Source organism: Alternaria ethzedia, assembly GCF_023757985.1.
Source record: "Alternaria ethzedia strain BMP 0044 chromosome Unknown scaffold_2, whole genome shotgun sequence".
In the NCBI taxonomy this organism is placed as follows: domain Eukaryota; kingdom Fungi; phylum Ascomycota; class Dothideomycetes; order Pleosporales; family Pleosporaceae; genus Alternaria; species Alternaria ethzedia.
Genome location: NW_026056195.1, coordinates 1,936,294 through 1,959,349, shown reverse-complemented (window position 1 = coordinate 1,959,349; position 23,056 = coordinate 1,936,294). Strand labels below are relative to the sequence as shown.

Below are 23,056 nucleotides of genomic sequence, written 5' to 3'. Positions count from 1 at the left end.
CGAGGGGTTGAAGGTGGAAGGATATGCGGCACAGCTCTTGTGCATGTTGGAACCCAGAAGTCGTAGGCGACCGGACCATCCCTACAACCAACAAAACGATACATCATCTTCAACCACATCACCAACAACGCAAATTACAATAAACCCACGTGCCATTTCCAGTCTCGATCTAAAAAGGGGAATCATATAGGAAACCAGCTACTCGCATCCCATCGTCACAGCATCCGTAGCTCGTCGAAGAAGAAGAAAGAAAGAAAGATTAACACAACGCCGACGCCGCGCAAGATGATGACCGCAACCACCACCAGACCAGACTGCACACCCATACCACGCTGAAAAAGGCGCCAAAGCGTGAGGCGATTCACAACCCTAGTACGGGCTATTCACAATCTCGTTCCTACCAAGATAGCTGCCTCTAACCCCACTCTTCCTGCCCGCCCCAACCCGACTCGGCATAGCGATACTCTCGCGGGTCGGCCGCTGCAACGCGCGCTTAGCCACCATATCGACCTCATTCGGCAGCGCAACAATAAGGTTCTTGTCAGATCCAAACTTGAAGTTATCAGCCTTCACTTCTTCAGAGTAGCGCTTGATATTGTAAGGATCCTTGCGGTTAGCCAACACCTTCTTCATACTCCAAGTAACGATGAAGGGACCGGTGGCACTGATGATGGTGGTTTCCTTGTCGTCGAGACCCGTGTTGAAGCGGGCGGTGGTGAAGGAGATGGGTGCTTTGGTTTCGTGTTGGAATTGGGCGACGTGGGCGGGTGTGAGGGCGAGACGGCGGGGTTGGGGCTTGTCGTCTTTGGCAAAGGACTTTTCGAAACCGAGTTTGCCGTCGTTCTTGCCGCCTTTTTGGAGGGCGTCGATGAGGAGGAGGTAGGTTCGCGTGGTGGCGAGGACCCAGCGACCGTCGGCCGAGACGTCCATGCCGATGATTGGGTCACCGAGCGCGGGGATGAGGGTCTTTGCGTTGATGCCGAGCCTGTCAAACAGGCGGATGTCTCCCTTCTCGGACGCAACAGCAATGTGTCCCTTTTCGGTAGTCGCAGCGGCGGAGAATGCGTTCTTGGTAGCATACTGCTTGAGCTGGTCGTCGACAAGCTTGTTACCGGCCAAACGTGGATCGACGCGGTAGAGCGCGTTGTCGGAGAGACCCAGGAAGGTCTGCTCGCCGCTCATCTGGGCGAATTTCTGCGACATGTCAGCTTACGATCAGGTGTTAGTGAATATATACATACGTTCTCCGGTGCAAAGACCTTGACGGGAATGTCGTCGTGCACCTTCCACTCATCTACAACGGTACCAGTCTCAAGATCCATCCGGTAAAGGTTGTTTGGATTCTCCAAGTTCTGAAGAATCATGTCACGATCCTGCTGGTGCAACATGACCTTGTTCGGGTTGAAAGCCTTGCCTCCCGGTGTCTTGATGTTGGAGATGGTTGTGGAGAACTGCAGCTGGTTCTCCGGGGTATGCTTGAAAACACCGATTTTGTTTCCACGCACAACGAAGGATCTGTCGTGTTTGTAGCCAACCGCCAGCTGTGAGTTCTGGTCTCCATCGGTGGGACCAGTCTCGACGTCATCTTCAGACTCGTCAGAGTCGTAGTGTTCGCTCCGCTGCTCGTTGGTGCTCTCGTATTCTTCCTCGTCCTCTTCTTCTTCCTCTTCTGGCTCCTCGTCTGGCGCATCCTCCATAGTCAAGTCCTGGAAGGCCTCTAAGACGTACTCTCGATCGGTGTCCTTTGCCTTGCCCCATTTGACCTTGTTCAGGTGCTCCCAGAGGGCTTGCATCACACCTTGCTGAATGTTCTCGAGCTCGTCCTGATCCTTGAACTTCAATAGCCATGAGTACGCCGAGCCGTCGTCAAGGTAGTGGTTGAAGATAAAAGACTTGTATTCGTAGTTGAAGACGGGGTTGATGTCTTCAACGATGGGCTGTCCCAGCCACTCGCGCTCTTCGCCAGCAATGTGTAGCCAGTAGTTCCAGTCGCCAATCTCGGTAACCGTGACACTGACTTTGTCGTCTTGTTTCATGAAGGTGCCAGAGGGGAAGTCGAAGAGGTGAAGCTCCGCGTCTCCTTCGACCAGGGTCTCAAGCGCCTGAGGCTGGGCGGCAGAGGGCGGCGCGGCGGTAGCATCCTCCTGCTCCGGGACAGTGCCCTTTCCTGCAACCTTCTTGGCCATCTTTTCCTTCGTTGTATTGGGGAATAGCTCTTCGGTAGTGGGGGGCTCGACGGGCAGGGCGCGGGCGTTGGAAAGGGTCGGGCTTGCGATGGGGCTCGCGTCGGGGATGGGCTCCTCGTAGTAGGCTAGGGCAGCGAGGTCGTCCTCGGTCGCGTGCTCGTGGCTTCTCCGGAACTTCCTCTCGTACTGGCACTGCAAGGCCACGCGCTCAAACAAAGAGGCGGTCTCGGGCTTGACTGACGGGTCGCACACAAACTCCCAGAGGTCGTCGACGTCGCCGCTGAGGTCGCGCCACGCAAAGATCTTCTCGCCGGTGGAGCGGACGTCGTCGCGGAACTGGAGGTCTTCGTCGAGCAGGAACGTCTTTTCGTCCTTGTCGCCTGCAAGCGCGTCAAGTGCCGCGTCTTCGTTTTCTTCCGCTAGGAGATCCTCCTCGCCTTCCTCGTATGCGCGCTGGATGACGAGCTGGTACTGGAACTCCTGCCCGGTGCGGCGGATGGTAGCTGCAGCGTCCTACTAGGCCGTTAATGCATATGCAGTCCAGGATCACGGGCTTGCGTACCTTGAATATAAGCTCCGAGTATCCCTTGACAGAGCGGGGTCGGACGAGGTAAAGCTGACCCTGGGCAATCTCGACGATGGTTTCCTTGGAGCTGTCGCCAAAGACAAATTTACTGACTGGTGGTACAGGTTAGTGTCGTCGCAGCAACGGAGGGGGAGGGGCAGCGGCTCGGGAAGGAGAAACATGGCAAACAAAGCTCGACTTACGGTTTCGGAGCATGAACATGGCGGCGACTGCTGAGTGGCGGGGCGACGCAAGAGCTAAGCCTTCATTTAAGCTCAGAGGAAAGGCGCTCGCTCAAGTCCATCTAGGTGACGGCTGGGGTCGTTTGCACGGGTTCTGATGATGATGCAGGGTCTAGGCAAACACTCGCAGCCGCCTCGCTTAGCGACGTCATGGGTAGGGCTGACAGCAAGCTTTCACTCGACGCGGACAAGGTGGGTACCAAGAGAACCTCTCAGCGCATTACATTCAGTTGAAACTACTACTTAGCGGCCGCTGGACTACGGGCCAAATCATCACTCGCGATATGAAACTTGTTCTCAGAAACACATGGTCCAATAATCGCCTCCCTCCTAACGGCATTAATATCTGTCATTCTGCGCAATTAGGCAGCAGGTTGGAAGGCAGTCAAACTGCTTGGTCTTTGAATGATGATGGCAGCCTGATTGTTGTTTCGACTTTTTCATTCGACAGCGCTACGTCGCTCTCACATCTGGGTATCATGACTTTTGTTTTACTTTCCGACTACTCTCCACACTCCTCATTTTCTCACGGTGATTTCTGCGCACCCCACACGATGCTCTCCATAAGCGCATACGGTGAGGAGTCAAGATCCAAGCCAAGCAATGGCGACTGCGAGAACATGTTCTCGGCATCTCCGTTGAGGGCATTGTTGATGTCCTGTGCGGTGAAGACGTGCATCGTGGGGGACGCCTGTGAGCCTGCTTCACTTGGCTTGCGGTTGTGAGTCGTGGTGATTCTCAGCAGCCGCTCGAGAGCTGAGACGGATCGCGTAATGGGCGTGGCGAGCTCGGCAGGATCGACATCTTTTGTGACATCTGTAAGGACTTGGATTACGTTCTGCAGTAGACTACGCGCCCGTTCGTTGCGGTTGTGTTCGCCGAGGATACCAAGCAGTAGGGCAGAGCTCAAGGAGCGATGCACAGCAGACCAGGAACGGGTAGCAAACGGTGTCATGTTTTGCAGACCGAGAAATGCTTCGACCGTGTTGGTGAGACTGTCGATGCATGTCTTGCGCAGTGTCTTGGAAAGATCGAGATTGACGGTGGCAGGGCTGATGGCTGGCCGACACAGCTCAGATGTGACGTACGATATGTGCAGGTACAGCGCCCAGTGTTCGAGCTGATCGCGCATCGACCTGCATCTTCTCGAGTCTTTGAGGTAGTCTGCGGCATCAATCATGATTTCCTGGAGTTCGTTGCGATGTTCAGTGATCCGTATCAGGGCGTCATGTGAGTTTTGTGGCCGTTGACGCTCGCGCACTATGTCCAGGCCCACTTTGCACAATCGGTACATACTCTCGACGTATGTCCTCGTCCCCGGCGCTGTATGTTGACTCATGGGTACAGTATGGTCAATGGTCGTGGTCGACGACGCTCTGTCATAGGACACAGACAGCAGCGAGTCCTGCCAAAGAAGCGCCCACCATGTCTTGCTCCGAATGACCCTTTGCTGCACTGGCGTTGACGGAGGACACTGTCGGTGCAGTCCTAGGGTCTGCGAGAGGCGGACTGTCAACCCCATCAGACTCCAAGCAACTCCGGCGTTCATGTTATTTGATATGACGTTTCCAAGGATAAGAAGGGTCTGTATGTTCTCGATGGTCGCGTGCGATAAGAAATTGGTGAACCGCAGGCACTCGAAGCTGCAGCAGACGTAGACCTGCGATGTCAACTCCCTCTCTTTTCGTGACAGGCTCGAGCATTGGCATCCTGAAGCTAGTATAGCAAAGACCATCCCTATCCAGTGAAAGTCTTTCCCATATATTTGCTGATCCGTGATGCCGTTCGTACCCTGTGAGCTGGCGCGGTTGATCAGGAAGAGCAGAAGATCAGATTCGATGGCCTCGATGTCGGCAACGGCGGGGTATACGGCGTGCGCGGTTTCGCGATAGCTGCGGAAGAAACTCAGGCATTCAGAGTCGCTCGGTAATGCGTTGGCAAGCTCGTGGGCGCGCGCTATTGATCCGTGTGGTAGCCCCCAAAGGTCGACGAAGGGGTATGTAGCGCTCTCGTTGTCCAGGCCAAATATAGGCAGCATGCTCTTCTTGCCCAGGAGATCTTGCACGCCCGGCGCCCATTGTGTATCCCCCCTCCCTAACGCCATGACGAGTGCTGGTACTGAGCTGGGTCCGATGTGTATCGTTTGGCCGGTGATGTCGTTGCGCGTGTGTATTCCTTGGGTTCTGACGTGGCTGTGCTCGCCGTCCATGGGCGCTGCCGCGGCCAAAGGCGTGTTCCCAGATCCATCAGCAGGAGAGAAGCCGTTCATGGGTGGTGGTATCTCCGCAACGCTGCCGACGGCATTCTTCAAATCACTGAGCGACTTCTCAGCCTGCTGCAGCTTCCCGCAGATGCGTTCCCAGTCCTGCTACGGTCAGTATACAGCCATTCCTCCTGTCATATGTGTGCGCACCTCTCGGGGCAGCGTGACGGTGCCGCCATGTATGTGAACCAGGCCATTGGAGAAGTCATGGCCGTTATTCTGCCCAAGTCCGAGGTTGATTCGTTTCGCGGGCGGGTGCGACTCGCTGGGCGGGTGGTAGGTACATAGCTCGGGATGTTCGCGGACGACGCATGTCTTGCAGGGGACGTTCTGGTCGCACTTGACCTTGCGCTGTCGACACGGATAGCAGGCCTGTAGGGGAGTAGAGCGTCAGCGCATGTTCGTGGGGCAGTAGCTCCTGCCGTGCTGGATGCGCCGGGTCCTGTAGCCCAATTCGGCAATGCAGAGAGGCCTCTCTTCCAACTTGCCCATACTAAAGCCCCTCGCACCCAAAAGCCTCCTCTTCTCCATCGCTGCATCGATAGCGCATCATCTCAACGGCGTACCTTGTACTCTCGCGCCTTCCGCTTCCGTCTCAGGATCTCATCGACGTCGGCTCTTGGCGGCGTGTCTTGCATAAACCCATTTGGCGCGTTGGAGTTGTGCGTGTCCTTGAGCTCGTCCATGGTCGAAGCTCGGAGGAAAGTCGTCAGAGGTCTGTCTGGGCCGGATAGTCGCGCTGGTGGAGTGTCGACTTCGGTCGGCCTTTCCGCTCGCTGGAGCCCCACTCCTGGGCAAGGATGCCGATCGCCTGTGACCCCGGCTAGTCACGCGTCTAGGAAGCTTGACATTCCCGGCCAACGATGGAAATAATTTCCTCTGCCCATCGCATCCACTTCTTTTCGACCCAGCCAGGGCCTGCAATCCTGCCATGACATCACCGTTGAGAGGTCTCGCCTTCATGTCATTGTCAATGAGCTCGCTCACTCGAAGTTAGCTGTGTAACCGCTGGCAGGATTGCACGCATCGGGATTTGGATGCATATTGGAAGTAGGAAGTTGATGGATTACGAATAACATACGCTATGGATGTCGAAAGAAGCCTCTCGATCCCAAGACCCCTCCCACGGCCTTTTCCCGGTGAAACACCAAACGCCCACAATGCAGCATAACAAGAAAAGTCGAAGAAAGCTTGATGATAGATCCACAAAACAGAAAACGATCAGATTATCCTTCTCCTGACTAAGCTCCCAGCTTCTCCTCCTTGTTCCTGTCCTCCTCACTGTAGGCATAGTGAGAACGCTCACGAATCTTCGCACCGTAGAAATAGAAGAAGAAAGGAATCGCGCAGCACGCCAGCCCGATGAAAGCGATGAGAGAACTGGCCCACTGATCGCCCAAACGCTCGTACATCTGGTTTGTGAACAACACAACAGCCGCTCCCCAGAAGCTGCGCAGGAAAGTCTTCGCCGCCAGCGCTGACGCAGCCTGGTGCTGGTACGAATCGACGAGATAGTTGTTGGCTGAGTTGTACAGGAAGATGAAGCCGAAGCCCACAGAGCCACCGCCGAATGCCGGACCTGCCCAGTGGGTCTCGGGCTGACTTGTCCATGCGAAAATAAAAACTCCAATTGGGATGAACCAGCATGAGCACATCATGGGGATCAGACGTGCTTCCGCTGGTGGGTGGCCGTTGTGCTTCTCGACAAGCTTCATGTAGTGTTTGTTGACGAGCGGTGCGCATGCAGCGGAGAGCAGAACACCGCAGATGAGCGGGATGAACATGAGACCCGTTGGACCTGCGCTCCAGCCCTTGCCCTTCTGGTAGACAATTGGGTATGCGACGAAGAACATGTACAGGAGACCATACAGAACCGACATGTAGAGCGTGATCAGAAAGACGATGAGCTCACGGAAGAGCAGCTGGAAGGGTCGAAGGAGGAAGAGCTGGAGGCGCTGGCTGAAAGGTCGCATATCGAGATCCTGTTCCGTGACAAACTTGTCATCGCCCGTCTCCTTGCGCATCTTCTTCGCTCTCCTGTCTAGAATCTTGGGCGCGTATGTCTCCGGTACGGTAAAGGTGATGAGGATCCAGACGACAAAGCTGAGGATGAGCTGGATCCAGTATAGCCAGCGCCAGCCACCAGCTTGACTGAGGTAACCGCCGACCAAAGGTCCAACACCAGGGCCGATGAACGGCGCCGCACTGAAAGCTGCCATAGGCACACCTCTCTCTTCCGATCTCCACATGTCCGCTAATGTTCCACCAACAAGCGTCATAGGGGCCGAGAACGCCACACCAGCAATGAAGCGCGTCACCAGCAAGGTTCCAATGTTCTGCGCGACAGCTCCAGGAATAGTGAAGATGACAGCCAAAGCAAGCGTGACACCATACACCGGTCTCCTCCCCCAGATCTCAGACGCCGGCGCAAAAGCCATAGGCCCAACACCAAACCCAACAACGAAAAGCGTAATAGTCAACAGCGCCACCTCCTCGCTTACTCCAAACTCCGCGCTCACACCCTCCAGATCCGCTGTGATGACCGCCGAGTTGAACGCAACAACAAAGCAAGTCGCTGCAACACACATCGTACACCACCACTTGTACGCCTTACTCCAATTCTTAGGGTTCTCCTTGTCGTCAATGGTGAAGGTGACCAAGTCGTACTTCTCGACCTTGCCTGCGTTGGACCGTACTTCGCGCATCATCTGCCCCGAGATGGTTTCTTGTGTGTATTCCTCGAGGTTGGCATCGTTGGAGAGGGTGCGGGTGGGTAGGTTGACTATGTCTTCGGCTGTTGGCGCGCGGTGGAGGGGTGCGGGCTTTTCGGCATCGAAGGTTGTGGTATCTGAGGATGAGGAGGGTCGGCTGGGGTGTGTTGGGTCGTTAGATGGGCTGGCGAAGTCTCGCGTCATGGGGAATTGTATGCCTTCTGTCGCCATGGTGGGTTTATTCAGACCTCGAGGTCTGCAATGTGAAGTCGATAATCGGGGTGACGAAGATGTCCAGTAGTAAGGAGTAGGCGGCGCAAAAGAGCTTGATATATAGATAGTAGTCTCTCGATGACTTCAACAAAAATAAAAGATCATCAACTTTCGTAAGACTGATACAAAAGCCCAGTGGCCTGATAATCAAGAAGTTAAAACACCAAGGATGTATCGCAACAGTGATGCAATCCAAAAAAAAGCTGATCATCAACACTTCCAAACCTCAAACCGGGCGCCGGCACACCCATATATATATATATACATCTACATACGCACGCGCCTCCATTCCCCTAATAAGGCCTTCTGAAATCTTATCTTCGTACGACCAACCTCTGCAAAAAAAGTCTCATCACTCATGACAATCTTCACCCGGAAAACTCTCGGGTCTTGGGTTTCAACGGGTCCATGGAATAGTTCGACGGGAAGGGTCTCGATAGCGCCCGCATGCTAAGCTGTATTTGGAAACGCGTCATGCTGATGGCTGCAGGGGCCATGCATAGACATCGTAATCCGAGAGATGTCCGGATGGAAATAAACATCGCGTCCCAGTCTTTTGCGAACGTGCATGGGCGGGTAGGATGTAGAATAGGCGGGTCCCCGCTGTTTTGCTACTTTTGTAGACGCTGGATACGCGTTGGATGGTGAAGAGGGGTGGGCTTTCTTATCGGCGAAGGTGAGGCGTTGACGTCATTATGGAAAATGGGAGAAAGAGTAGGCATGGAAGGAGAGACAAGAGTGCTCTGCAAGTAGACCAGGGATAACACGAACAGAACTGGAAATTTGATCAGAATGATCGGGCATCAACACAGTTGGGGATGATAAGACTGTTAGAGTATGAGCTGGCGACAAGTAAGTGAGTACCTTTTTATCAAACTAGTGGGTTTCATGGAATACGGCGTATATTCCAATATTGGTTATGGGATGCGCGTTAGTTTGCTTTGGCGTAGCACTGAGTCTAGATTCACTCTCACGTGTAGCTGACTAGTCTAGGATATACACGGGTAATCTTTCTTCGCAAAAAAATGCCTTTTTAATGTCTATATTGGCAAATGATCGCACGCTACTTGACGGGTTGAGATTCCAAGGAAAGAAAAGGTATACTGGCAGATCTCCACAACTACCCCACGCTCAGTCCACCTTGATGGACCTGTAGATCTTAAGGGTGAATAGCCAGCTGGCGAAGAAACCGATGGTGCCTGTTAATTTCGTTAGTACGCGGTTTACGAGCCAGGGGGGTTAGATTACAACATACCAGTCAGAATGAACACCAGCGAACTCAGCAAAGCCGAGTATCCCAGGTACACGACACCACTTGTCCAACTAGTCCAGCTCACATCCTTGATCCAGTAGAGCAAGCAACTAGCAAACACGTACGCGGCACTCGCACCAGCAGTGAAGAAAGACCTCCACTGCCAGTGGTAGTTCTCCGCGCAAAGCAAAAAGTACATCATGAGTACTGTGACCGCCGCCGAGGTAATGATCATGAGCCCAAAGCAGATGAAGAGGAAACCAAACATGTAGTAGACCTTTGAGAACCAGATCGAGTTCATGATGAAGTAGAGTTCGACAAAGATGGCACCAAAGGGAAGTACACCGGCCAAGGCCATGGAAGGAAGAGGGCGCAGGTAGCCCCCCACAGGTGGGATCTGGCGTGGGATCTGGTTTGTACGCACGGGTGGCTCAATGGCGGCTTGCTTGAATCCGAGCCAGGAACCAGCGACACTCAACGGGACGGAGATGACGAACCAGATGATGACAACTACGAGCATGGTGGTGAAGGGCACAGCACCGGATGCGCCGCGACCCCAGACGAACAGGTTCATGAGGAAGAAGACGCCAAAGACAATCGCGGGTAGAGCGACTGGGGTGTAGAAGAAACACAGTTTCCACGACTCGCCATGGAAGAACTTGTAGGTACGTGCCGCGGCGTAGCCACCGAAGAAACCGAAGAGCGTGTAGAAGATGATGATGACGGTTCCGAGAGCACCGCGGTTGCTAGGAGAGAGGAAGCCGAGAAGCGCGAATACTGTCATTGATGTTAGCAAGGGGCCTGACATGGAATATGTTCTGGCGACTTACCTATAGTCAACGCTGTCATGGCAAAGAGCTGAGCTCCGTTGCCAATCAAAACCGACAGAAGCAGCGGGTTCTTCGGCGGCCTGAATACATCGCCGTGTACGAGTTTCCAGCCAGAGTCATCCGCTGTATCATCGCCGTCGCCGCTCTCTCCAAAGTCCTCGAGCGCAAACTGATCCAGACGGTTGTAGCGCGCGATATCCTTCTTGAGGGTGCGCACGAGAATGGTGCTGACCATTATGACGAGGAAGACAACGATGACGGCCGAATTGATAAGAGAGAACCAGTGGATCTTGGGATCGTATACGTGGAGGTACTTGTCCCATCGGGTCGCAAACGGAGTCGGACTTGGTCGCCAGTAAACGCCGTACGTGAAGACGACCAGGTTATCATCAGCCTCGCCCTCTTTCAGAATAACCGGTGTCTGTCCATTGCACGTCGCCCCATCGTCGCCCTGCCTCTTCGATTCTGCCACCGAGTATGGATCTACCAACACACCAACGACACGGAAGTTCCCCGGCGATGCTTCGTGGTAGTCGATGACGATGTCGTAGTGGTTGTTGAGCATGGGCTGGTCCTCGTCTACAAGACCCAGCGCGAAGCCTGGTTGATAGAAGGTCTGGTCTGAGCCCGGCTCCCTAAGTGATTGTGCTGCAGGCAGCCCATCGATCAGCCAGTTGAGGTCGTAGCCCTGGTATATCCTGCTGTTTACAAACGCCGCGTCCTTGCCCGGATATGGCGCCTCACAGAGCAGTTTACACGACTCGTTCATGCCCATCTTCAGCTCGAACGGACTCGTCTGTATCCGGTCGCCAAACAGTATGCTTCCCAAGCTCTCCCGAATTTCTTTGGGGCCATCTTTTGGGCGGCAAAAGTGGAAGGGCGGGTGGTAGTAGTCGAAGGAGAAGACGGATCGTAGCTTGGGGTCGTTCTGCGAATCGGCGGGTGTCAGGCGATTGACGTATAACGGAACTGCGTCGCCGGTCTTGTACGAAGTTGGCGCGGTGCCTGGGAAGTAAAAGGCCGACGCTGGTGAGGGTGCAATGGCTAGCAGGGCTGCCAGCGCGGCGCTGCATGTTGATATCGCGGATCGCGGCATTGTGTTAGGTGTGTCTGCCTATATAAACGAGGCGCGTGAAAGTGGCTTTAATACGTGGTGGAGCCCACGGGCCGGCGTCAGCTTGAGATGCTGGGCGGAATGCCGAAACGTAGCGTCGCAGCGCAAACGTCGCCAGAAGTCGACAGCGGAGGAGAAGATGATGGCGTATTATTTGACAGGTAATCTGTCCATAGCGTGCAGCCGGCGATGGTACGACAGCAAGGCGGCACGGTGCTAGCAATGTGTTGTTCTCAAGCTACCTGTCCAAAGCTCCAGCTCCCTGAAGGCCGCCTAAGAAAGCGTCCCGCAAGGTTGCGTCACGTCAGAACACAGACCCGACATGCCATGCAGACGCCCAATTACAAGTTTGTACCAAAGAAACCCAAAAATAGGCTTTCCTGGGTGAGGCTTACAGTCAGACCAACGTGCAGAATCAAGCAAGTTTGAAATTGTTGTTGCATTCTTGACCGCGGAAACGAAATGCGCACTTTGTATACATCATTCATGATGTCCGGTACGCCAAGGCGAGGTCATCCACCCTAACAGCAAGGGAATAATGGTATGCCAATCCCACAAATGCGCTGTGATATCGACTATAACGAAACAAGCAGAAAATGACACTGGGTATCGACCCTCTTCCTCACACAAGACCATCGTACAGAGACAAGGCGGAAACGATAGTCTCGTCGCGCTTCGAGCCCTCCTTGAACTCAGCCATGTCTAAGCTGCCGTTCTCGTCCTTGTCCATCATGCGGAAGATCTTCTTAACGCGCTTCTCGGGGGTGTCTTCGTCTTCCGGGAGCTTAACCATGGAGCCGACCTGCACATGTCAGTATGGAGGCGCTTCCTAGGGCGTGGCTACGTACCATTTTGTAAATGGCTTCTACGATTGCCAGCATCTCCTCGTAGCTGATCTTGCCGTCTCCGTCAATGTCGTACAGCTGGAACGCCCAGTCTAGCTTGTCCTCCATCTTGCCGCGACTCGTGACGCTCAATGCGCAGATGAACTCCTTGAAGTCGATTGTGCCGGACTTGTCTGCATCGAAGACATTGAAGACGTAATCTGCAAATGACGACGGATCCCCAAACGGAAAGAACTGCTTATAGATCTTTTGGAACTCCTCCTTGGTGAGCATGCCCGAGGGACAGTCCTTCAGGAAGCCTGTATGTACTCAGTCACAGTCCAACCCAGTTGCCCCACTGCGTGCGCACCTTTGTACCATTGCTGTAGCTCTTTCTTGTCGAAGTGTGTCGCTTTCTGGAGGTCGGCCAGCTCTTGCTGTGATAGTTTACTCTGGCTATAGCGATGTACAATCAGCTGTTGGTTCTGCAATTCCAAGCACTTGATTCCGCAGCGCGACCCCAATTCGTCTTCCAACTCGCGTATGGCATTCGCCAAGGCGATTTCCCGCATATCCTTGTAGTGCGCATAGCCGGACTCGTCATGACGGGGTACGTCGCTGTGATGGCGGCGCGCGAACCGCAGAGGCGGGTGGTCGTGCTCCAGCAGCGGGATTCCGTGCGCCTGTGACGGGACGTGAGGCAGCGGTAGTGTATGCGCGGGCTTCTTGCGGTCGTGGATGTAGAGCTCTTGGAACATGCTTGTGCCGTGGGCGATCGAGTGTGGGGTCGAGCGGGCGGTATTTGCGCCTGGGTGAAGGGTCCATGACGAGGTCCGGTCCAACGTGTGGCCTTCACTCGACGACGCGCGTGTCCGAGGTGAAGGGCAGGAATCTCCAAACGTCGGGATGGTAGGCGCGATGGCCCCGCATTACAAAGCAGCAAGGAAAGAGAACTTACGATTTACCCATGGCTGCTAGATGTGCGGAATATCGTGCGTCGAGGCTTTCGGGGTGCACCGGATTATGTAGGAAGGAAAGGCAGGCAGTCGGGGGAATTGGTAGGCGTTGGAGGGCGGAGCAGCAATCAGAGTGGTAGCTGGGTGCAAGTGGCGGGCCAATCGACGGCGGGGTGCTCTTCTGGGAGACGGAGGCGCAGCACGCTGGAAGAACCGTGGATGGCGGATATGGTGGGCGAGAGGAGCGAGACTAGGACTATGGTGTAGACAGGCAGAGGCAGGGGAGCGGAGGATATATGCTGCAGGCTGGTCGTCGTGACAGCTCGGCTTCCAGCCCGTCGACGCAAATAGCGGCCACGCCGAGAGGGCCCTGGCAGCCCTGGCCGCTTCGTCATGTCCCGCTTTCGCATGCGTCGAAGGCGGGCAACCCCGCGAGTCTAGCAAAAGCGCCCGTGGATGATTCGCGCTTGAAGGCCCGGTTTCACGACTGTAATGTAGATACCGCGCTGCACTCGCTGGCCATTCAGCTCCGCCCGACTGGCGCGCAACCTGCATACACGGCCACCTGGCCAGCCCTACGACCCCATCGCCCACCGCGCCTCTTCACGTCACGTGTATGCGCGTGCTCCACCCGATCCACGTTCGCTGACCCTGCGCTGTTCCATTGTCGACGGCACAGCTGGTCCCCACCACGCAAGCATGGAAGACGTCCTGAACGAACAGTTCGAACGCGTCGAGAAGGCCTTGACAACATTGGTCGACTCCATCGCTGCCTACAACCCGGCCACGCAAGCTGCCGTCGACCTGCTGGCTGCTGACGACGAGCTCAGTCAAGGCCTGGACCAACGTACGCGAACTCCCACGTCTGCTGACATTGACGACTGACGCACTGCAGTCGCCAAACACCAGGCAAATCACATTCGCATCCAGAACCTCCGTGCAGAAGCCGATGCGCTCGAAGACCAGCTCAAGACGTCAGTCAAGAAGCTCGCAGAACTGCGCCATGAGCTCTTTGACACAACCGTGACCACATTCCCCGAAGACTCGCGCGCGGTCCCATTCGACGAACTCCTACAATACGCGACCAACATTTCCCGACACACCGTCCCCCCAACATACCGTGAACCCGTACCTGCCGCCGACAAGGAAAAGGAGGACGATGAGGTCGGCTCAAGCGGCATTCCCACTAATGGCCTCAACACACCTGCTCTCGCACCAGAGACAGTAGCACTAGCAACTGAAGCAGCGCAAGGGCAGAAGGAAGGCGAAGATGCCGCTGGCCCTGCGCTCGAAATCACCCCAGAGGAAGAAGAATGGTTGAAGAAGCTCAAGGCTAGCAACCTGCCATGGTACCCGTGGCCCAGCAACGAGAAGATCCGCGCGGGCGCTCTATTCAGTCTCCAGTATTGGCGAGAGGTACGTTTGGCACGTCTGAGATTCATACAAGACACACACTAACTCCTATCTCCTTGTGTAGAAGGGCAAAAACCTGGACGAGTTCAATATACCTGCACATTTGGACGCGGCTAGGGAGAAGGCGTTGCAAGAGCAGGGACAGAGCGAGGCTGCTGCACAGGACGCGTCTGCACAAGATGTGGCTGCACAGTCTCCGAGCAGACCAGCTCAAGAACAGGCTCCACCTCCAACGACATACCGTCCAAAGCCAATCGGAGTCTTCGAAGGCTTGGATGAGGATGATGACTGATCATTTTCAAGGGATGGACTTGATATGTACACCTTGAACATACGTAGAGCAGATTAGGTTAATTTGATACCAAGGTCGTCACTTTTGACGGTAATGACTATGATGTCTTCTCTGTTGTGTGATACAGTGCATTTACGCCAACCTAGGAAAAACATGAACAGCCTGGAGCCTACGTTGACGTTAGGTCACCTACTTTGCAAGGTTTTCGTTTAATGTAGCCTGCAGACCTGTTCAGTCTTTTTCTTGTATGAGGTGCAATGTTGAATTTCCCATGAGTATGCAGATGGAGCTCGCATGCTTCCGACGTCATGCAGTTCAAGTGGATTCGCGTTGGCTGGACCCTGTCCAACTAGTCCATCCTCGGTTAGCATCCAAATTTTCCTAGAGCCGTGCTCGACTTTTCGCGGAAGTCGCGTTGCGACAACATCCAATACACTCTCCAAGAAATCAGTAAAAGATGGGCAGCAAGTTACCCAAGAGGGAGCGCGAGGTGGATCAAAGCGAGAAAGTTGACGGAGCTCCGGCGAAGCGGCGCAGAGAAAGTAATTCGGACAAGGTGAAGCTCTCTAAGCTTTACGCAGACCTGGCAGCCGAAGAAGACGATGTCCGTCTTGAAGCCGCCAAACAGATCATCGTCAAATTCTCGCCCGAAAACAAGCCACAGCCCAAAGATGTGGAGGACGCGTTAGTACGCCTGATCAAAGGTCTTTGCAGTCAGCGCAAAGCAGCCAGGGTCGGCTTCTCGCTCACGCTCACCGAATTATTGCGACAACTATTTGCAGTAAAGCAGGATGCTATCGAAGGTTCGCAGCTTGATGTGGCGGCTGTCATCAAGATGGTAGAGGAGAAGACCAAAGCCAAGGGCAACGTGCCAGGAAAGGTAGGAACATGGACGCGCTGGATGTCGCAATGCTAACAAGTACAGGAAAAACGGGATCATACCATCGGAAAGCTCTTTGGGTTCAAGGCCATCATGCAATCATCGATACTTATCGAACCAGAACTTTCGCTGGATGCCTGGAACAAGCTCTTGGACAATGTCTATCGAATGGCACGCGACATTCCCTGGCTCCGAGAAGAATGCGGCATGGTCCTCGTCGAAGCAGTGAGGAGCTTGAAAGGCCAATCGCAGTACCAAAAATGTGTCGAGGAGATACTCGAACGTCTCAACACGTTCAAGCTCGTTTCTACGCCTGAAGGCGTAGCTGTGTGGCTTACCGTCCAAGCAAGTTATCCAGCGACATTGCCTGAAAGCGTTTGGCACGAAAAGGATCCTCTGGCAAGGAAGGAACGCTCGCGACTTGCTAAGATTTTGAAGGAGGACTTCAACAAGAACGAATCGGAAGATGGCGAAGAAAAAACCATTAAGACCGGAACTACGAGCTCGAACCCGTCCTTCGCCTGGGACTTGGTCTTTGCCGAGATCTTGCGAAGAGATCAACACAGTAAGAGTAGTTCCAAGGACAAGACAGAATTCCCGCAGTTCTGGATCGATACTGTAGACAGCAGTCTGTTCTCTTCCTCGGCATCCCATGAACGTAAAGCTTGGGGATTCAAGCTGTTGAGCAGCATGATCATATGTGTGCCGGAATGGGCTGTCTCTGCCTTGTTCAGCCCCAATCTGATGCGCACCCTGATCAACCAAAGCAAGAAAGAAGACCGGTTCCTTCATTCCGCCGCGTTAGCTGCGTTGAGTTCCGTCCAGCTTAGGGTGGAGCAAGAAGATGGAACAGCACTTCCCATCTTCGTCGCATTGACCTCAAAACACGGTAGCGTCGAGTTTGACCGGATCACCAGGACCAAAACGCTGGAGCAGATTCTCGCGTCTGCAGATGATAAGAGTTTGATGAAGATTATGCGCCACCTCAAGTCGTTGATCCTGCGTCCTGAAAGCGAAGAACAGAACGTTGCAGACAGCCGTCGCCAGGCCATCGCAGACCTGCTCCTGAACACGATCAGACAGTACAAGCGATACGAGAGGTTCAACGAAAAGACCTTCAAGAAGGACATCGCTCACCTACGCGAAGGTGGCGCTGCAGAAGACCGAAAGTCCAACTGGCTGCGGGAGATCTTGGAGACACTGGTGGAGTGCGCTTATTTCGTTCCCTCAAAGAAGGCGGATACGAAGAAAATGCCTCTTCCTCCAATCAGTGATCGCAGCCGTACAACGTTTCAAGAGCGATTATCATCTTGTTTAACTAAGCTGTTGGACGTAAAGTTGGGCGCTCGGTCAGATGTTGCCCTCATGGTATTGGATATGATAAGAGCGAGGAATGGCAAGTCTGCAAAACTGGATCTTGCTTTCAAAGCAGATGAATCGGTTCTGAGTACCATGGAGAAGGCGCTTAGCACCATTGACGCCATCTCTGCGACAGTATGTATACTATCTCCTGTTGTTTTACGCTTGACTAACGCAGTGCCACCAGGGATCAATAGCTGGCAATGAGATGGCAGCACAGGGCTTCCTGCTTCTATACTCTCTAACTCTCTTGCAAGCCTACAATGGCGAGGGCGATGCCGTCATGATGCTCGATGACCTCGATGCTTCCTACAAAGCCTTCGAAGCGTCACGAAAGGCGTCATCGAAGAAGAAGAGCAAGGCTTCAACTTCCGACGGCCAGAATGCTTTCGTCGAGATCGTACTCTCTTTCTCAGGAAATGAACGAACGTTGTTCCGACGAATCGGTGAAGAAGCTTTCTCTATATTCGCATCCGAGATCAGTGCCGAAGGGTTGCGCTCACTGACTGAGATCCTGGAGACCGAAGAGAACCTTGAAGGACAGAAAGAATTGTTCAATCAGGGCGATGAAGACGCGGAGGAGGAAGGCTCAAGCGATGAGGATGAAGACGACTCAGACGTTGAGATGGTTGATGGGGAGGAAGCAGACAGCGACGAGGCTTCTGAGTCAGGCTCTGATGATGACGATAGCGACGAAAGTGAGGAGGAAGACGCAGAGCTGACTCAGTTCGACAACATGCTCGCTATGACCCTCCAGACCTCGAAGCCGACCATCGACGGAGAGGCGGCAGAAGAAACATCCGACGAGTCAGACATGGATGACGACCAGATGATGGCGCTTGATCCACATCTCAGCAAGATTTTCAAGGAGCGCAGCAAGACAACCAGCAAGAAGAAGGAGCGAACGGACGCAAAGCAGAATGTCGTACAGTTCAAGTCAAGGGTCCTGGATCTACTTGCCGTGTACATGGAGAAGCAATACTCCAACGCCCTCACTCTGGAAATCCTCCTCCCAGTACTCCGTCGCACCCGAGCAAACGCAAACAAGCAGACGGCAGACAAAGCGGCCAAGATGCTAAAGTCGTTCTTCGACACCCGCACGAAGCGCAAAGCACCTCTCCCGAAGCCAGAGAACGTCGAAGATGTATGGGAGCTGCTGAAGGGTATTCACGAGGAGGCGAAGCTAGGCAACGGCTCAAAAGTCCATGCAGATGCATGTGGTTCCGCCAGTCTCCATGTCGTCAAGGTCCTTGTTGGTCTCGACAAAGGAAACTATGCTGGTGTGGTGGACGTTTATGCTGAGACGCAGAAGCAGTGGTTTGCGGACAAGAAGTCTCCTCTACAGCCTGTGCTGTTTACTCAGTTCCAGAACTGGTCTGTCAACGCACGGCAGCAGGGGAAATAGGTGATAATGTATGAGTACAGGCGTGTAGTTTTAATAGTACATCTTGTATAAGTCTCGATCTATAAAACTGTTGAGACTCCTTCAAATTTAGCATCCCCTCCATGAAATCAAGTCAAAGGAATGTTAAAACAATTTTCCAACTTGTTTGAACTCAGACGTGACTTCTGAGCTAGAGTGGAGCTGTCGCGTGGTGACTACCTTTCTTTCGGTAGTGGTGGCAGGTATCCACTTTTGTTTGCCCCGCCGCGGGGAGGAGCTCTAGAAGCCTAGCCTATGTCATAACAACCGAATTTACGTGCAAACCGTCGCGACTTTCTACACCGTACCTCGCCCACATCAACTTTGACCAAACATGGCCTGTACGCACGTAAACGCGCCCGGTAAGTACCAAATCTTTCCCCCGACTCCATTCTCATACAGCAAAAGAAATGAAGAGTGGCAAACATGCTTCAGGCGCCTTCATTTGCTCTATGGCTACATCCTCACCCTAGACAGTACTAACACGTCTCAGAGCTCCATCCACCAGGGCCAACGCAGTCTGTGTACCGGGAGGACTGCACCCAGTGCTTCGACTCGATCGACGACCCCACCGGCCTCGACGTGTGCCTCTACTGCTTCAATGGTGGGTGTACGAGCGATCGCAACCACTCTCTCCTCCACGTGTCGTTCACGAACCACCCCCTCGTCCTCAATATCAAGCGCACGCGAAAAAGGGTCAAGCGCGATGAGCCTCCTCAGAAGATGACCAAGCTTGCCGTGGCAGCTGAGACCGAAGCAGACCGCTACGATACCACAACGCAAGTCAAGTGCTACGAGTGCGGCGTTGACGATGTAGATAAGAGCTCGGGGAAGTTGCCCAACATTGTGGACGCAGTTCTCAAGGCGAACACGTTCGCGAAGCAGCAGGAGGTCAAGGCGTGGGAACAGGAGTTGACTGCTTGCGAACATACCCTCTGTCTGGAACAACAAGCGGCGCGACAGATCGAGTCGCAGAACCTGGGACACTGCTCGGAGTGCGAGCTTAACGAAAACCTCTGGCTTTGCTTGACCTGCGGCAATCTGGGCTGTGGTCGTCAGCAGTTCGGTGGCGTTGGTGGCAACTCACACGGTGTAGGGCACACCAAGTCGACTGGCCATCCAGTCGCGGTCAAGCTCGGATCTCTCACCGCGGATGGCACGGCTGATATCTACTGCTACGCCTGTGACGAAGAGCGCATCGATCCAGAATTACCGGACCACCTAGCACACTGGGGCATCAACATCAAGGACAGGGTGAAGACTGAGAAGAGTCTTACCGAAATGCAGGTCGAGCAGAACTTGCGCTGGGACTTTGCTATGGTCACCGAAGACGGCAAGGAACTGCAGCCATTGTTCGGGCCAGACTTCACAGGATTGAAGAACCTGGGCAACAGCTGCTACCTGAACAGCACCCTGCAGGCCTTGTTCTCCATTCCAGAGTTCAAAGACCGTTACTACCTTCCCAACGAAGCTCCGCCAGAGGCGCCACTCCCTGCAGAGGACTTGGAAACTCAGATGCGCAAAATCGCAGACGGCATGATCTCTGGTCGATACTCGAAGCCAGATAGCGACGTCATCACCAATGAGCACAACCCAGAGGTTCCACACCAGCGCGGCCTCGCGCCTGCCATGCTCAAGCACCTGATCGGACGAGGCCACGCCGAGTTCTCAACTATGCGACAACAGGACGCGTTCGAACTGCTCCTACACGTACTCCAACTTGTTTCACGTAGCAAGCACGTTGAGCCCCATAAGGATCCGGTCGGTGCTTTCCGCTTTGCTATGGAACAGCGGCTACAGTGTGTCAGTTGCAAGCGCGTTCGTTACAAGACAGACGAGCAGGAGAACATTTCCATCCCGGTCCCCATCCGACGGATACCGAAAGACTCACAGATGGACGTCACCAACAGCGACGGCAAGAAGGAAGAAAAGGAAGAGTTCGAGCCAGTCACGCTGAAGGAGTGTCTTGACATCTTCACAGCCGAGGAATTAGTTGAGCTTACTTGCGGGGCATGTGGCAGCAAGGATGGCTTCACAAAGCGGAGCATGTTCAAGACCTTCCCTACAGTGTTGGCCGTCAACGCTAGGCGATTTGAACTGGTCAACTGGGTGCCTACCAAGCAGGATGTTCCTGTCATTGTCAACGATGAACCTTTCTCCTTCGATGCCTACAAGTCAAATGGTTTGGCAGAAGGAGAGGAGCTTCTCCCAGAAGATGTAGACACAGGAGCGTCGGGCAGTTCGAAGTGGTCACCCAACGAGGCGGCACTTTCGATGCTTGAGGCTATGGGATTCCCTAGAGTTCGATGTGAAAAGGCTCTACATGCCACTGGTAACGAAGATGCCGAAGCAGCGATGAACTGGCTGATTGGACATATGGAGGATCCAGATATCGACGACCCCGTCGACTTCAACGCTGGTTCTGGTGGAGGCGCAGCCGCTGCATCTGTTCTCGACCCTGAAAAAATCGAGAACCTAGGAGCTATGGGCTTCAACGCTCCACAGGCACGCCAGGCTCTGAAGGAAACGGGTGGTGACATGGAGCGCGCTGTCGACTGGCTGTTCAGCCACCCCGATGCACCGGGCGATTTCGACGAAGGCGGTAGCTCCGAGGCACCTGCGGAGCAAACAGAGAAGAAGTTGGCCGGTAGTGAGACGCTGCCTGCAAACTTCCAGCTCCAGTCGATAGTATGCCATAAGGGTAGTTCGATACACGCCGGGTATGTTTTCCGCATTTGGACTATTACGGTAGAGGATTCGCTAACATGCCATAGACACTACGTTGCGTTTGTGCGCAAGCAGTTGCCAGGCGAGCAGGCTGCGTCATGGGTTCTTTTCAATGACGAGAAGGTGGCCAAGGCGGCGGACATTGAAGAGATGAAGAAGTTTGCCTACGTGTATTTCTTCCGACGTTTGTAAGACAGCGGGTCTAGGTCCCTCACCACGGACTAGCATAGCGAAAGCGGAGTTGTGTCGGGTTAGCATTAGCATTGATGAAACGGCGAAACGAGAGCGGATTGGGAGCATTGCGGCGCAAGCTGCTAGATAGCATCAGCATGGCTGTAGGCGATATGAATGGAGCTGAAGTTCCATCTGATAGCAGGACGAACGGAGATAGCACTCGTTCGCCGGTGATCTGGAGCGGTTCTCCGAGATGATTCCATGATAAGTGTGGGGTATGTGTGCGCACGGACATTACGTCGCCGGCGGCCGGGCGTGGCTTTTCATCATTACTTCAATTGTCCGTCGCCATCCACCTCCGCTACACCTACACCAACATCCAACCGCTACCCGAACTATTGCCAAAACTCACCAAAGATACTACCGAACCTCAAGACACCACACACATCGATCGCCACCATGTTCAGGAGAGTCGCAGCAGCAGTGCCCGCTCAGGCAGGAAGAGTGCTCGCAACCGCCGCCAGGCCCAGCATCGTTTCGCCCATTCGCACAACAGCACCCGCAGTCGCAGCAGTCGGTCGGCGGCAGTACCACGAGAAAGATAAGTCGCTCTTTCCTCTCGTTCGGAAAACCGATGTGGTGGCGACACGGGAGTCCGATCGGAATCACCTCGTCATCGCACCACCATCTCCGACTAATTATATCTGAGAACGCTCAGCTAACATTCGCAGCACTGCTCGACCACTACAACAAGCCTCGCAATGTCGGATCCATGTCCAAGACGGACAACGACGTCGGTACTGGACTAGTCGGCGCACCCGCATGTGGCGACGTCATGAAGCTCCAGATCCGTGTCGACCCTAACAGCAACACCATTAGCGATGTCAAGTTCAAGACCTTCGGCTGCGGTAGCGCGATTGCGAGTTCGAGTTACCTGACGGAATTGGTCCGGGGCATGACACTGGAGGATGCGTCGAGGATCAAGAACACAGAGATTGCAAAGGAGCTTTGCCTACCACCTGTAAAGCGTGAGTATCCCACAATACGAAAGCGAGAACCAGGACCAGATTACTAACTGCTCGCAGTGCATTGCTCTATGCTTGCTGAAGACGCCATCAAATCCGCCATCTCCAACTACTACACCAAGAACCCCAACGCACGGCAAACAGACCTTGGCGGCAAGTCGGCGCCGCTGCCAAAGGTGGAGATTGAGACTGTTTCCTCAGCGACGGCTTAGGAAGGACGATGACAATGATGATGTAAATTGATACCAAGGGGATGAGAAGGATGGTTGGAAAGGGAAGTTTCCTGATGTTACCTGCATTCAGTCTTTCGCTACTCAATGTACCGGGTATGACTTGGGCGTTTGAGCGTTACGGCGGCTGGCTTCCTGTATAGTAGGCTGAGAGTACATATGTTTTATCGCAATGAACAAAATTCTTAATGCGAAGCCATGGGGTTGAGTTGTTGTGTGATGCGTTATGAAGTAACGGCAGAGGCAACTGCTGAGGAGGGTGGAGTTAGACCTATCTGAATTGTAGTACGCAACAGCGGAAGTCGGCTACGTGGTCG

At 54.0% G+C, this 23,056-nt stretch overlaps 9 protein-coding genes across 9 annotated transcripts; 4 read left to right on the top strand and 5 right to left on the bottom strand.

Annotated features, from left to right (window-relative positions):
* Nucleotides 1–369: 369 nt before the first annotated feature.
* On the bottom strand, nucleotides 370–2,973 carry J4E87_001453 (uncharacterized protein; the record flags this gene model as incomplete). Its single annotated transcript, XM_049373097.1, has 4 exons — nucleotides 370–1,194; nucleotides 1,242–2,699; nucleotides 2,749–2,864; nucleotides 2,955–2,973. 4 exons carry the CDS (start codon nucleotides 2,971–2,973, stop codon nucleotides 370–372), a joined length of 2,418 nt encoding a protein of 805 aa, XP_049237755.1.
* Nucleotides 2,974–3,519: 546 nt separating this feature from the next.
* J4E87_001452 (uncharacterized protein) lies at nucleotides 3,520–5,942 on the bottom strand (the record flags this gene model as incomplete). The annotated part of the gene is made up of 3 exons (XM_049373096.1): nucleotides 3,520–5,358; nucleotides 5,407–5,628; nucleotides 5,823–5,942. 3 exons carry the CDS (start codon nucleotides 5,940–5,942, stop codon nucleotides 3,520–3,522), a joined length of 2,181 nt encoding a protein of 726 aa, XP_049237754.1.
* A 555-nt stretch (nucleotides 5,943–6,497) lies between these two features.
* Nucleotides 6,498–8,198, bottom strand: J4E87_001451 (uncharacterized protein; the record flags this gene model as incomplete). Its single annotated transcript, XM_049373095.1, has 1 exon — nucleotides 6,498–8,198. The coding sequence occupies one exon, from the start codon at nucleotides 8,196–8,198 to the stop codon at nucleotides 6,498–6,500; it is 1,701 nt and encodes a 566-aa protein (XP_049237753.1).
* Nucleotides 8,199–9,371: 1,173 nt separating this feature from the next.
* J4E87_001450 (uncharacterized protein) lies at nucleotides 9,372–11,418 on the bottom strand (the record flags this gene model as incomplete). The annotated part of the gene is made up of 3 exons (XM_049373094.1): nucleotides 9,372–9,439; nucleotides 9,496–10,269; nucleotides 10,323–11,418. 3 exons carry the CDS (start codon nucleotides 11,416–11,418, stop codon nucleotides 9,372–9,374), a joined length of 1,938 nt encoding a protein of 645 aa, XP_049237752.1.
* A 640-nt stretch (nucleotides 11,419–12,058) lies between these two features.
* NCS1 (Neuronal calcium sensor 1) lies at nucleotides 12,059–13,018 on the bottom strand (the record flags this gene model as incomplete). Its single annotated transcript, XM_049373093.1, has 3 exons — nucleotides 12,059–12,238; nucleotides 12,285–12,580; nucleotides 12,631–13,018. The coding sequence occupies 3 exons, from the start codon at nucleotides 13,016–13,018 to the stop codon at nucleotides 12,059–12,061; spliced, it is 864 nt and encodes a 287-aa protein (XP_049237751.1).
* Nucleotides 13,019–13,915: 897 nt separating this feature from the next.
* Nucleotides 13,916–14,921, top strand: J4E87_001448 (uncharacterized protein; the record flags this gene model as incomplete). Its single annotated transcript, XM_049373092.1, has 3 exons — nucleotides 13,916–14,063; nucleotides 14,112–14,632; nucleotides 14,694–14,921. 3 exons carry the CDS (start codon nucleotides 13,916–13,918, stop codon nucleotides 14,919–14,921), a joined length of 897 nt encoding a protein of 298 aa, XP_049237750.1.
* Nucleotides 14,922–15,378: 457 nt separating this feature from the next.
* J4E87_001447 (uncharacterized protein) lies at nucleotides 15,379–18,565 on the top strand (the record flags this gene model as incomplete). The annotated part of the gene is made up of 3 exons (XM_049373091.1): nucleotides 15,379–15,801; nucleotides 15,847–17,295; nucleotides 17,348–18,565. 3 exons carry the CDS (start codon nucleotides 15,379–15,381, stop codon nucleotides 18,563–18,565), a joined length of 3,090 nt encoding a protein of 1,029 aa, XP_049237749.1.
* A 352-nt stretch (nucleotides 18,566–18,917) lies between these two features.
* Nucleotides 18,918–21,502, top strand: J4E87_001446 (uncharacterized protein; the record flags this gene model as incomplete). Its single annotated transcript, XM_049373090.1, has 3 exons — nucleotides 18,918–18,945; nucleotides 19,077–21,303; nucleotides 21,358–21,502. 3 exons carry the CDS (start codon nucleotides 18,918–18,920, stop codon nucleotides 21,500–21,502), a joined length of 2,400 nt encoding a protein of 799 aa, XP_049237748.1.
* Nucleotides 21,503–21,639: 137 nt separating this feature from the next.
* Nucleotides 21,640–22,721, top strand: ISU1 (iron-binding protein; the record flags this gene model as incomplete). The annotated part of the gene is made up of 4 exons (XM_049373089.1): nucleotides 21,640–21,645; nucleotides 21,902–22,061; nucleotides 22,216–22,512; nucleotides 22,570–22,721. 4 exons carry the CDS (start codon nucleotides 21,640–21,642, stop codon nucleotides 22,719–22,721), a joined length of 615 nt encoding a protein of 204 aa, XP_049237747.1.
* Between the last annotated feature and the right edge of the window lie 335 nt (nucleotides 22,722–23,056).